Genomic DNA, 14,261 nt, shown 5'->3' on the forward strand with positions numbered 1-14,261 from the left:
AATGGGGCTAAGGTAAGGGTGAGGATATATGTATGGCCAAGTGAGTTATAATATGAATCTTTGACTAACCTAAGCTCTCACCTAACATACACACACACTCTATGTAACTCTAAAATCATGCCTAGCTACCCAAAATTTTCACTTTTGTATATTTCACATACTCATGTATCAACTTTTCTTTAATTTCACCACATGTGCATTGATCTTTTATTAAACTTAGTACTTGGGTAATTTTGTCCCCTTATTTATTTATTTATATTATATATATTTTTTCTCTTTTTCTTTTTCTTTTTCTTTCTCTCTCTCTCTTTTTTTTTTAATTGAAAATATAAAAGTAAACATAACATATCAATGCACATGGGTTTTTTAATTTTTTTTCTGGTCTCATATGAGTATGCACCCGAATTTTCAATACTTTTGTCACTAAACATAATACACTTTCATCAACCCAAGTTCCCACAGTTCTCCACACTTAATTGATACACAATCTCTAACTTAAGCTAACCAAAGATTCAATTTGGGGTAATTATTTGTTTTTCTACTTAAGGCTAGTGATGTGGTAAAATATAGAATAAACGGGGATTAAAAGGCTCAAGGTGGCAAACAAAGGTGATTGAAAGGGTAGGCTATTTGGGATAAGTGAGCTAATGGCAAATAATGGCCTCAATCATATGCAAGCATGTAAATACACTAAACATTGGACATATAGAATGAAACAAAATAAAGATTGCAGCCATAGAGAAGAAAACACACAAGAATAAAATATTATGGTTAAATAATGTAACTATGTAATTAAGCTCAAATTCTCACATGTTGTGTGTTCTTAGCTATAATTTATGTTCCAATTTACAGTCTTCAAACAAATTTAACACAAAATTTTAATTCAAATTAGTGAAATGCTATAAAAAGTTTCTTGAAAAAGAAAATATTACTTCAACCAAGTAGTGGTAAAATATGCACAAAATCAAGCAAACATGCAATCAAACATGCAAATGCAACAATGAGCTAACAAAGAAAATAAAACATTGGTGTTGAGAAGAAAATAACTAACTCACGGAAGTCAGTATCGACCTCCCCACACTTAAGGATTGCACCATCCTCGGTGCATGCTAAGATGTACAAGTGGATGGGCTGCTACAACTGATGTTTTTCTCCAAAGATTGTGCAGATGGACTTGTTTGTCGTACCATTGAGAAGCTTCTCATTACCCTTCTCGGTGGCCATCCTGAAAGGAGAGGAGAGAGAAGAAAAGTAACCCAGAAATAAAGATAAAAAAATAAATAAAGTATGGGTGGGTTAATGCCAAATAATGAGGGTCTCAATTACATGGTAGTTACAACATGTGAGTGAGAAAATGATAAAGGCAAATGGCATATCAGTAGTGCAAATATTACAACAAAGGAAAAGAGACAACAGATAATGAAAGATAATATAAATGCATGTCAATGTAAAAAGGAACACAGATATCATAAAAGATTGGCATTGACAGATAAATATCATCCAACTGTGTAAAACAAGTCACTAAGCACCAAAATAATACCAGAAAAGATACAACAGTGGAATAAGAACATTTAACACCAATGGTAAAATAATAACTTAGAGAAGAAAATAAAAATATGCACAAAGGTAAAATGCAATGCATGAGAGTATGCAAATAAGTAAAATAGAAAGAAAGTGAAGAAGGATGAGAAGTTAAAGAGATGAAGAAGAAGAAAGTAAGAAAGGAGGAGGAAAGAATGAGAAAGGAAAGAAAAAAGGAGAAGAATGGAATCTGTGAAGCGACGCGTTAGCGTCGTCCACGCGTATGTGTGGGTGTGCAAAAGAAGAGGCGACGCGTAAGCATCGCCCACGCTTACGCGTGGGTGAGCAAGAATCCTAGTGACGCGTAAGCGTCGGTCACGCGTACGCGTGACCACTGGTTGTGCTAAACGCACAATACCAGCACCAAGGCAGCACAACTCTCAGCCAAATCACCTATTGACGCCGATCTGGCGATCCACGCATACGCATCGCTGACGCTTACGCGTGGGATGACTTAAAATACGGGTGACGCGCACGCGTCGTCCACGCGTACGTGTGGGTTGGCTTGTGCGTAAGGCACCCTTCCTGCACAGCTCTCGCGTAACTTTCTGTAAGGTTTAGTGTCGCATGTGACGCGTGCGCGTGGTTCACGCGCACGCGTGGGACGCGCTTTTCTCTTTTTTTTGTTTTTTATTTTTTTATGCAGTATGCAGGATGTAAAATGCAGATATTATAAATGAACACTAAGAAAAATAGAATAAAATAAAATTAAGAATAAAACAAAATAAAATAAAACTAAGACTGAAAAAGAACGATCATACCATGGTGGGTTGTCTCCCACCTAGCACTTTTAGTTAGAGTCCTTAAGTTGGACATTTGGTGAGCTCCTTGTTATGGTGGCTTGTGCTTGAACTCATCCAGGAATCTCCACCAATGTTTGCAATTCCAATAGCCTCCAAGATCCCATACTAGGCACATAAAGCCTTCAAACAAATCAAAGCAAGTGACATGGCCCCAAGAGTGTTGATTGTTGGAATGAATTCCGGGGTTCCACACCTTGCTTTTGCACCCGTCTTTTTGTTGATCATCATTTTTTCATTTGGGTGGTGAGCAATCGGAATTCTCACGGAGATATCCAAACAACTTCCTAGACCCATTCAATTTAGAATTATACCAACCCTTGTACTTCAATTTGGAGCATGCAACCATATGGAACCTTGCAGGGCAACTCCTACCACTAACCATTTTCCTCTTACTCTTAATTCTACACAGAGCTCTAAGTTGACCATCTGTCTCAAGTAAACCATATTCAAGTGAGATGAGAAAGCTAAGGGATACGAATTTTATCCACTTGAATGTTGTGAAGGATGATGGTGACTTAGGCGGAGAGGTCTCCAACAACTTTGGCAAGGTGATTTCAAGCTCCATTCCCTTGTGCTCTTCCTTAATAACTTCCACCTCTTTGTAAGCTTCTTCAATTTCAACCTCTTCCTCTTGGTAGCTTTCTTCCAATTCAATTTCTTCTTCATTACTCACCAAGGGCATGGGAGGTTGTGCTTCTTCTTCTTTAATCTCTATCTCTTGATCAACCTCTTCAAAGTCTTTAGCCATGATATGCCTTGGAGGTTGTACACCCTCTTCAACATCAAATTCAAACGTCTTGGAAGGAGGTTCTATGACTGGACTTTTCCATGGAGGTTCTGCATCTCCCAAGTCTTCAACCACTTCTTCCTCTTCAATAATTACTGCTTTGTCCAGTTGTTTTAATATAAAATTGTACTCATCCTTGATGATTTCCTTTCCATGACAACTCCTTTCAACTATTCCTTCATCTTCAAGTACAAAATCCAGCTCCTCCTTATTGACTTCCACCTCTTGATAACTTCCTTCAAGGGTCTCTCCTACCTCTACTTTTAAGGCCTCCTCTAGCTTCTTATGAAGTATGAATTTGCGAAGACGATCCATGCTCTCTTATTTCATGTCAATAGCATGACTGGGATCATCTTGCTCTTGGATTGATGGATGTGGGTGCTCTTCCATGGAGGGTGGTGATGGGATAGGAAGATCATTATGTAGTTGAAAAGGAAGCGCACTAGAGTTTGAGTGTTGAATATTGGAGGTAGAGGGTTGGTTCATGTGGGATATAAGATTTTAGAATATAGAGGTGAGACTAATGATGTTAGAGATGAGTGTGTTGTTATCCAATGGAGGTTGGGGTGGATAGAAGGGTTCAATTGTTGGGAAAAATGGCTCATAATACGGAGGTGGTTCTTCTTGATAAGGATATAGAGATGGTGAATATTGAGGTGGTGATTCTGGGTGTGGTTCATATGGTGGTTGGTGTGGTGGATAAGGATTAGGGTCATATGGGGTGTTTGGTGATAAGGGGCTTGTGAGTATGGTGGTTCAAAGTTATGTTGAGGAGGCGGTTCATAGGCATATGGTGGGTTTGTTGGTAACCACAAGGGGTCCACTATATTCAGCATCTTGGTATGCACCCTGGAATGGCTCTTGACCATAGTAATTTGGTGGAGGTTGGTTGTCATGAAAAGGTCCACCATAACTATTGTCTTGGTATGCATCATAGAATGGTTGTTGGTTATAGTGCATTAGAGGGGGTTGTTGCCAAGAGGGTTGATCAAATCCTTGTGGCTCCTCCCATCTTTGATTCTTCCAACCTTGATGCCTATTTTCATTATAGTTTCCATTCCTTACAACAACATTGAAACCAAACTTGAAACCAGAGGGGTGAGAATTCATAGTAGCTAAAGAAAATAAAAATTAATAAAAATTAATGAAAATAAAGTCTTAAAACTAGAAACACTAACAAAGAAACGAAAAAGCAAATATTTACAATAACCAATAATAAGGCACACGTTTGCAATTCCCCGGCAACGGCGCCATTTTGAATGATCGGATTTTCTGCTAGTAAAGAATTTCACAAATAAGCTCTCGTTGCTAGTATAGTTTCTAAACCAACAAAGAATTCTTTCGTACAAAAATTTGGTTGTCACAAGTAACAAAACCCAATAAAATTTATAACCGAAGTATTCAAACCTCGGGTCGTCTCTCAAGGAATTGCAGGGAGGTATTATTATTATTGGTTATGAGTTGTGTAAATTGGGGTTTTTGAATTAGGGAACAAGAAAATAAATTGGCAGGAAAGTAAATTAATAACTAGAAAAACTCTTGGCAAGGTATGAGAACTGAAAATCCTATCCTAGTTATCCTTATCAGGTGTGATGAAAGTTGTTATTGCTCCCACTTAGTTAACCCTTACTAAATAAAGAAAAGTCAAATGGACTAATCAATTTGATTCCTCAAGTCCTAGTCAACTCCTACGGAAAGACTAGCTTTAGAGGGATCCAAATCAATCAGCAATTTCCAATTTTCAATCAACAGTTGAGTTTGACAACTCAAGTATCACCAATTACTCAATCAAAGCCAAAAGGGAAAAAATCCAAATTATTTATATCATAAATAGAAGAAAACAACCATAAATCTGAAATACATCGAATTGCATTAAATAGAAAATCAAATTAAACATATGAATCCATAAACCAATTTGGAAAAATAAACAAACTAAAGTAATAGAATAAATAAAAGTAGAAGAGAAATTAAATTAAAGGAACATTGAACCTGGAATTGAGAAAACGAAGAAATTCTAATCCTAAAAGAAATTCTAAATCCTAAGAGAGAGGAGAGAGCCTCTCTCTAGAAAACTACATCTAAAACCTAAAAATTGTGAATAATGAATGCTGTCTCAATGAATGGATGGATTCTCCCACTTTATAGCCTCTAATCTGTATTTTCTGGGCCGAAAACTGGGTCAAAAACAGCCCAAAAATTACCTCCAGCGATTTCTGATACGTCCATCACGCGGCAAAGTCACACGTACGCATCGTCCATGCGTACGCGTGGATTGAATTTTTTCCAGGTCACGTATGCGCGTGATCCACGCGTGCGTGTCGCCTATCTTCGGGGAAGCTATTGCAAATTATATATCATTGTGAAGCCCCGGATGTTAGCTTTCCAATGTAACTGAAACCGCCTCATTTGGACCTCTGTAGCTCAAGTTATGGTCGATTTAGTACCAAGAGGTCAGGCTGAACAGCTTTAGCAATTCCTTCAGTTTCTTGTATTCCTTCCACTTTTGCATGCTTCCTTTCCATCCTCTAAGCCATTCCTGCCCTATAAACGCTGAAATCACTTAACACACATATCAAGGCATCAGATGGTAATAAGAGAGGATTATTAATTAGCAATTTAAGGCCAAAGAAGCATGTTTTCAATCACAGCACAAAATCAGGAAGGAAAACGTAAAACATGCAAATTCTATGAATAAGTGTGAGAATAATGGATAAAATCCACTAGATTAAGCACAGGATAAACCCTAAAATCGGGTTTATCAGCTATCCTAGGAAAATTAAATCTGGCATAAAACTTAAACAATTGATTATATTTAGAGATAGAAAACCTACTTGGAACACGAATGCACAGAATACGAAAGAAGAAAACTCCAATTGATCTTAGATAGCACCGTCCTAATAAAAAAAAATAACTTATTAAATTCACAAGGTGAAACTAATTCAACAAACTAAATAAAATCTCTCAACTGCTCAAACACTCTTAATCGCACACTACTTAACCTACCTTAACTTAATTTAATTTCTATTTACATTAAATTAACATAACAAATTCTAATCACAAACTTCACTACACTAATTTAATCAATATTCTAATAAAATACCTAACAAAACACTAAACTCACTAAAAAATCTGAAAAAATAAAAAACTATAGCAAATCCAAATCGCAAATTTCATTACACTAATTTACTCAATAATTTAATAAAACACGTACCAAAATCCTAAACTCACAAAAAAATCTGAAAAAAAAATAAAAAAGACTATAGCAAAATTACCTCTGAGGATGGCTGCAGGATGGTGGAGGCATGGTAGTGATAGGAGGCGGCAGTGATGACAACGTCACCACCACCGACGGCCATGAACCGACGGCCACAAACACGAACAGTGGTGGTGGGGCCGACAGCTCCAGCAGCGACAACGTACAACGGCGGCAGCAGTGGAAGCTCCAAGTGGTGGTGGTGACGGCGGCAACTTCAACGCCGAAGAGAGAAGACAAGAAAATAGAGAGAGTTCACAGAAGTGAGGGGGAGGGTTTCGCATTTGAATTTTATCCCAATTTTACCGTCGAATTTACCGGCGGAAATTTCCATCGGTAAATCTCCTAAATACAGCGTTTCACTAAACCGATATACTGGTGGCCAAATTTGACGGAAGATCCATGGATAAAGTCGGTGCTATTGAAATAAAATTTTGCGGCACTGATTACTGTTGAATTTAGTGGCGGAATATAAAATCCAATGATAACTAATTCTGGGAAATCTTGCTCGTATCCGATGCAAAAAAGCCATTAAATCCTCCGATAATGGCCACAGCTAAATCCGACGGTATTCAACGCGTTTTTTGTAGTAAAAATAGGGACGATAATGATCGTGTCTCACCTGCAATACGCCGCGTGGGTGCACCTGGACTACGGCGTCTCCTTTCTGTTGCGAGTCACGTCGTCGATGCGTCTGGAACCGCGGATGATCACCTCTCATCGCCGTCGAGCAAGCCATGGCGCTTCTCCCCTAATTTTTGTTGTTTACAGAGAACGGGTGAGAGTGAAAGGGTGTGGTGTGAGTGAGTGAGTGAGTGAGTGAGAAAAGAGAAGAGAAGAGATGAGAAGAGAAGGTTATACGTTTAATTTGAAGGGGAAAGGAATATGTAATTTCACTTTTTTTGCAGCCATTGTTACCAATCCTTGCCACGTCAGGTTCTTACATTGTCAGATCACCTAGTTTCCTTATTGATTTAGACGAAGTTAACGTTTAGGGATAATTTTGCTAAAAATTAAAAACGTTAATGATAAAATTGAATGTAATTAAAGGTTAAAGGTATAAAAAAATATAAACATTAAGAACAAAAATATATTTTATCTAAATTATTAAATAATAATTTAATTAAATATTTTAACTTATCTAAAAATTTTTAAATATTAATTTTACATCAAAATAACTCCGTCTAAATATCTATCAAATTTAAAATATCAGATACAATCATACATATAAATTTAAAAAATTTTTTCAAATACCCCATTATATTAGTATTTCAATAAATTTTAATTATTAATCTTAATTATATATTATATTTTTTATAATTAAGATTAATAATTAAAAATAATTAAAACACCAATGTAGCGGTTCACTTAAACGTTTTGCGAAACTTAATTCATGAAATTTGGAGCAACATAGTTTAGTCTAAAACTTTCTTAAGAAACCCCCTGTCAGCGTCGGTTTCTGTATATTTGCCATAAGTCAAGTCTGGCTTGCGCGGTCGGCGCACAGCACGTAAACGGCGAAAAGAAGCCTGAGACCAAATCATTATGTATTTCATTTCTTTAATTGATTAACCACCAAATATTGTGATATGTTAGAATGCATATGACTAAAATAGTAACAGCTTAATTATTCTGATTCTTAAATCTGAAGTGGACAAAAATGAAAAGAATGTCACAATAATAGATAAATAATAAATCCATGAGTTAATAAATAAATTAATAGAACAGTACCAAACACAGCAAAGCAAAACACAACAGTACTCAATTGCTCGTAATTCCGATTCCAAATCAAAAGCGAGTCGAGAACTTCCTCCAAGTCTCCAACTGCCAACCCACCCATCTTAAACTACGCACCCCCTCTTCTTATCCTGCGCCTCGTTTCAGCTACGCGTTATAATCTGATACCGTTGCTTCTTCTCACCGAAACTGAGTTCTCAGCTGCGGAGCTTTTACCTTTTTCTTTCAGGTACTCATCGATCTTTCACACGCTTCAACTTCAGTTATTATCTTTTCTTTCTTTACTCTTTTTTTTTATTTAATCAAATTCGCAATTTTCAGTTTCGTAATCGAATTCGTTTGCATGTGTGTTCTTTTGTTTTAAGTTGATGAGCATTTTCCGGCAAGATTTGATTTTACACTGATCTATGAACTGGCTTTGATTTTAGAAGTGGTTTTGCTCTGATTGGTGGAAACTGATTTGTTGATCCACCTTCATTTTAGCTGCATGTGATTGCTATTGACTTACTGAAGTGATTATGAGCTTTTTCGAAGTTGAAACACTGATGTTATGCTGTGAGATTTTCGTTCTTCACTTGCCATCGTGTTATTTGTGAAATTATGGAAACAATTGCAATTGAAAACAGAATAGTAACACATGCAAATGCAGTTGTGAATGGAATTTTTTTTTTCTTTTTAAATTTATGTTTAGCTTTAAAAGTGAACAATTACTGATGGGCTTATGAATTGTATCCGTCAGAAAAGAATCATGAGTTGTTTTGGCTGTTGTGAAGAGGATGATTATGCCAAGTCAGTTGAAAATGGAGGACAATATGCCGTGAAAAACCCAGCAGGTAATTTGGCCCATTTTAGCTAAAGGATTACTTCAAAGATGATATATGTATATAGGTCTCATTCGTGCAATTTGGTCGATATTTCCGTGTCCATCGTTCTATTTCAATTGCATTGGATTTGTAGTAGTATATGGTTAAGATGCTGTAATTTGATGCTCAATTAGTCAATTTCATTAGTTTGTTTGATATTGTATTACCAGGAACTGAATTTTGGTGAAAGTGTTGTGATAAAATCTTTTGTACAGGGAATAATGGAAACTATCATTCTTCTGAAACCGCAAAACCGCAGACCGTTAAAGTCCAGCCCATTGAAGTTCCTGCTATACCAGCAGATGAACTAAAAGAAATTACGAATAATTTTGCACAAGAGGCTCTGGTTGGAGAGGGATCATATGGAAGAGTATATCATGCAGTTCTTAAAAGTGGGCAGGATGCTGCAATCAAGAAGTTAGATGCTAGTAAACAGCCTGATGATGAATTTTTGGCCCAAGTAAGTGCGTCAACCTGTGCTTACTATTCTCTGACACCTCATTGAAGTTGTTCAAATACCATGAACCAGGTGATTTTTTAACTTTCAGGTTTCAATGGTATCAAGGCTGAAGCATGAAAATTTTGTTCAGTTGCTTAGTTATTGTGTTGATGGAGGTTCCCGAGTTCTTGCTTATGAATTTGCTGCTAATGGGTCTCTTCATGATATCTTACATGGTATTATACTATATAGTGTTTCCTTTACCTTGGTTGAATTAGAAAAATGTTAACATCCATAAACGCTAGCTGAATCTTTCTGTATGCTAGAGGATCTGAGTAGAATTTATATGTTATTTTTTTTACATCATTTTTCTTTTAGTGCCTTGACAGGCAGTGTCTCTACATGAAATATGTTATTTGTTTTTTTCTTGGTAAGAAAAAGATTCTATTCATCTGCTTTAATTATTACTATTATTGCTGCAGGCAGAAAAGGTGTAAAAGGAGCAATACCTGGCCCAATTTTGACATGGGCACAGAGAGTGAAAATTGCTGTAGGGGCTGCAAGAGGGCTTGAATACTTGCATGAGAAGGCTGATCCCCACATTATCCACAGGGACATCAAATCAAGCAATGTACTAATCTTTGACGATGATGTTGCTAAAATTGCAGATTTTGATTTGTCAAATCAGGCTCCTGACATGGCTGCACGTCTTCATTCTACTCGTGTCCTTGGAACCTTTGGTTATCATGCACCAGAGTAAGATATGAGTATCAATTTTTCATGTTATGCATTAGAGTAAGATATGAGTATCAATATATGCACGTCTTCATTCTACCAGTTGGTTTTTTTCATAGTTGACTGGACAAGCATTTGTCTATTCACATACATCATTTTATGTTTCTGCATCCAATATAAGTATATAACTTAGTCATTTTATAATCTTGGACATAATATTTCTTCGTTATGTAGTGCATTAGCTTCAACTGCTAAATGTTTAATGTCATGGATGCAGATATGCAATGACTGGGCAATTGAATGCTAAGAGTGATGTTTACAGTTTTGGTGTTGTCCTTCTGGAACTTTTGACTGGAAGGAAACCCGTTGATCATACACTACCACGTGGACAACAGAGTCTGGTTACTTGGGTATTAGTTTATGCTATATGTTTGTGTCAGCCCCACAGTAAACAAAAGAAAAAGTAAACAACAGTGAAAAGAAAAAAGGAAGAAAATGCAGAGTTTGAACCTCTTTACTGTAATCTATTGTACTCTTTTCCAATAAATTTTGAATGTAGGCTATGCAGCTTATCATAGCAACTTGTATTTCAGGCTACACCAAGACTTAGCGAGGATAAAGTCAAGCAGTGTGTTGATCCGAAACTTGGAGCAGAATATCCACCCAAAGCAATTGCTAAGGTGTTAATCACTTAATCTATTTAAGTATATCTTTCTCTTCCTTTTCACCTTTATATGCCCTTTCTGAGCTAGGGTGGTGTTGATGTTTGTGGAAGTGTTTTATGACATATGTTTACTTGAAATATATGTTTATGAATTCGGAAACTATGCAAAAGAAGCTTGTTAGAGGCAGTTACAGAATTATTTTATTGTTGCTGAAGTAGAGCAGATCTAGCTATTCTGCTTTTGCCCAAAATTTGAATATAAAATTTTGTTATGATCTCTTTTAGGGGGAAATTTGTTGAATATAAATCAATATATACGTAGTTTAGTTTTAAGATTCATCATCAGGGGTATTTATTACACTAGAAGAAGACATGTGCCCTCCAACTATTTTACACAAGAAAATATTTATGTATAACAGCATGGTGCTTGTCTCATTGTAGATGGCTGCTGTTGCTGCGTTGTGTGTTCAATATGAAGCTGATTTTAGACCAAACATGAGCATTGTAGTCAAAGCTCTTCAACCTTTGTTGACGGCACGACAGGGACCTCCTGGTGAAACACCAAATTAATCTCTGTCTCTGTCTCTGCCTCTCTCTCTCTCTGAGTATGTGCGCGAGTGTCATGCAAAAATTATAAGAGATTGCTACAGGAGGCGATGGTAAATTGTTCGAACATGATTTGTGCCCAGTGTTTACATTATATTCATTTTGTTCATAATTCATGAGGTTCTTTTTAACGTTTCCACGTTTCATCTATTCTTTTTAGTGTTACTTGATTTCTTGTTTTACATTATGTTTTCCATTTTTTGGATTAATTCTCTTATTATTCTTTTTTTTTTCATCTAACTAGAGTGTGGCCATTAAGAAATTGTTTATGTTCTAAATTTAAAACTAAGAAATAGAAGTAAATATTTTTGAGGATAGCATCACTCATGACTGAGAAAACAAACGTGCTTACATAGACATAAGAAGTTAGCATTCAAAGAAAGGCATGTAATGTTATTTTTATTTTTATTAAGTATTATTATCTATGATTTGAAAAATTTGTTTAACAATTTGCAATATCTACATTTGATAACATATTTGCTTGTTATTAAATTAATTTGTATTCTACACGGGGTGACAGATTTGATAGTTGATTTATTTTTTAGATTTTTTTGTATATATAACATGGTTGATGGTCATAGTATAAACAAATTATAGAATAATATATATTTTAGTGTGTTATAAAAATTATTAAAACTTTATGGTACATGTTATGATAAATAAGTTTACACTTATTACTGCACTTATAACAGCAGCAAACTATTAATTGTAGTAAAATTAGCATTATCTGTGCGTTATTGAGCTATTCTTTATTGACTTATTCATTTTAACATTTTAATCCAACTCAAAAGTGGTTTTTTTTTATAAATGTTTTAATCAGTAAATATTTTATTGGCCAAAATATTTTTTTTTGGTTATCCACAGTATTTCCTAATCTGACAGACTAAAGACTAATCTGTCGCGGATCGGAATTCTATTTAAGGATTTGTCGCTGGGTAATGAGTTGCTGAATGCATAAAAAATTGTATATATAAAATTCTATATGTTTGTGTCAGCCCCACAGTAAACAAAAGAAAAAGTAAACAACAGTGAAAAGAAAAAAGGAAGAAAATGCAGAGTTTGAACCTCTTTACTGTAATCTATTGTACTCTTTTCCAATAAATTTTGAATGTAGGCTATGCAGCTTATCATAGCAACTTGTATTTCAGGCTACACCAAGACTTAGCGAGGATAAAGTCAAGCAGTGTGTTGATCCGAAACTTGGAGCAGAATATCCACCCAAAGCAATTGCTAAGGTGTTAATCACTTAATCTATTTAAGTATATCTTTCTCTTCCTTTTCACCTTTATATGCCCTTTCTGAGCTAGGGTGGTGTTGATGTTTGTGGAAGTGTTTTATGACATATGTTTACTTGAAATATATGTTTATGAATTCGGAAACTATGCAAAAGAAGCTTGTTAGAGGCAGTTACAGAATTATTTTATTGTTGCTGAAGTAGAGCAGATCTAGCTATTCTGCTTTTGCCCAAAATTTGAATATAAAATTTTGTTATGATCTCTTTTAGGGGGAAATTTGTTGAATATAAATCAATATATACGTAGTTTAGTTTTAAGATTCATCATCAGGGGTATTTATTACACTAGAAGAAGACATGTGCCCTCCAACTATTTTACACAAGAAAATATTTATGTATAACAGCATGGTGCTTGTCTCATTGTAGATGGCTGCTGTTGCTGCGTTGTGTGTTCAATATGAAGCTGATTTTAGACCAAACATGAGCATTGTAGTCAAAGCTCTTCAACCTTTGTTGACGGCACGACAGGGACCTCCTGGTGAAACACCAAATTAATCTCTGTCTCTGTCTCTGCCTCTCTCTCTCTCTGAGTATGTGCGCGAGTGTCATGCAAAAATTATAAGAGATTGCTACAGGAGGCGATGGTAAATTGTTCGAACATGATTTGTGCCCAGTGTTTACATTATATTCATTTTGTTCATAATTCATGAGGTTCTTTTTAACGTTTCCACGTTTCATCTATTCTTTTTAGTGTTACTTGATTTCTTGTTTTACATTATGTTTTCCATTTTTTGGATTAATTCTCTTATTATTCTTTTTTTTTTCATCTAACTAGAGTGTGGCCATTAAGAAATTGTTTATGTTCTAAATTTAAAACTAAGAAATAGAAGTAAATATTTTTGAGGATAGCATCACTCATGACTGAGAAAACAAACGTGCTTACATAGACATAAGAAGTTAGCATTCAAAGAAAGGCATGTAATGTTATTTTTATTTTTATTAAGTATTATTATCTATGATTTGAAAAATTTGTTTAACAATTTGCAATATCTACATTTGATAACATATTTGCTTGTTATTAAATTAATTTGTATTCTACACGGGGTGACAGATTTGATAGTTGATTTATTTTTTAGATTTTTTTGTATATATAACATGGTTGATGGTCATAGTATAAACAAATTATAGAATAATATATATTTTAGTGTGTTATAAAAATTATTAAAACTTTATGGTACATGTTATGATAAATAAGTTTACACTTATTACTGCACTTATAACAGCAGCAAACTATTAATTGTAGTAAAATTAGCATTATCTGTGCGTTATTGAGCTATTCTTTATTGACTTATTCATTTTAACATTTTAATCCAACTCAAAAGTCGTTTTTTTTTATAAATGTTTTAATCAGTAAATATTTTATTGGCCAAAATATTTTTTTTTGGTTATCCACAGTATTTCGACAGACTACAGACTAAAGACTAATCTGTCGCGGATCGGAATTCTATTTAAGGATTTGTCGCTGGGTAATGAGTTGCTGAATGCATAATATATATAAA

The 14,261-nt window shown here is 35.1% G+C and overlaps 2 protein-coding genes across 4 annotated transcripts; both read left to right on the top strand.

Annotated features, from left to right (window-relative positions):
- LOC107618936 (pto-interacting protein 1-like) lies at positions 8,159-11,652 on the top strand. Of its 3 annotated transcripts, none has more exons than XM_016321129.2 (8): positions 8,161-8,390; positions 8,901-8,994; positions 9,240-9,484; positions 9,573-9,699; positions 9,946-10,219; positions 10,476-10,608; positions 10,792-10,878; positions 11,304-11,652. In XM_016321129.2, the coding sequence occupies exons 2-8, from the start codon at positions 8,910-8,912 to the stop codon at positions 11,430-11,432; spliced, it is 1,080 nt and encodes a 359-aa protein (XP_016176615.1). In that variant the 5' UTR covers positions 8,161-8,390; positions 8,901-8,909; the 3' UTR covers positions 11,433-11,652. The 3 variants fall into 3 exon arrangements, with proteins under 3 accessions (XP_020966077.1, XP_016176615.1, XP_020966076.1); XM_021110417.1 differs by lacking the exon at positions 8,161-8,390 and adding an exon at positions 8,527-8,716; XM_021110418.1 differs by lacking the exon at positions 11,304-11,652 and having other exon boundaries at positions 8,159-8,390; positions 10,476-10,700; positions 10,792-10,877.
- Positions 12,504-13,477, top strand: LOC107616811 (probable receptor-like protein kinase At2g47060). Its single transcript, XM_021110419.1, has 3 exons — positions 12,504-12,542; positions 12,617-12,703; positions 13,129-13,477. Exons 1-3 carry the CDS (start codon positions 12,519-12,521, stop codon positions 13,255-13,257), a joined length of 240 nt encoding a protein of 79 aa, XP_020966078.1. The 5' UTR covers positions 12,504-12,518; the 3' UTR covers positions 13,258-13,477.

The sequence above is a fragment of the Arachis ipaensis genome, chromosome B09 (genome assembly GCF_000816755.2).
Source record: "Arachis ipaensis cultivar K30076 chromosome B09, Araip1.1, whole genome shotgun sequence".
Classification (NCBI taxonomy): domain Eukaryota; kingdom Viridiplantae; phylum Streptophyta; class Magnoliopsida; order Fabales; family Fabaceae; genus Arachis; species Arachis ipaensis.

Excerpts from the sequence above, each read along its gene's own strand:
- LOC107618936 (XM_016321129.2), top strand. The coding sequence starts at position 8,910 with ATGAGTTGTTTTGGCTGTTGTGAAGAGGATGATTATGCCAAGTCAGTT. Across the intron at positions 9,700-9,945 it reads TCTTCATGATATCTTACATG|GCAGAAAAGGTGTAAAAGGA; the intron begins GTATTATACTAT and ends TTATTGCTGCAG. Across the intron at positions 10,609-10,791 it reads AACAGAGTCTGGTTACTTGG|GCTACACCAAGACTTAGCGA; the intron begins GTATTAGTTTAT and ends CTTGTATTTCAG.
- LOC107616811 (XM_021110419.1), top strand. The coding sequence starts at position 12,519 with ATGCAGAGTTTGAACCTCTTTACT. Across the intron at positions 12,543-12,616 it reads AGAGTTTGAACCTCTTTACT|GCTACACCAAGACTTAGCGA; the intron begins GTAATCTATTGT and ends CTTGTATTTCAG. Across the intron at positions 12,704-13,128 it reads CACCCAAAGCAATTGCTAAG|ATGGCTGCTGTTGCTGCGTT; the intron begins GTGTTAATCACT and ends GTCTCATTGTAG.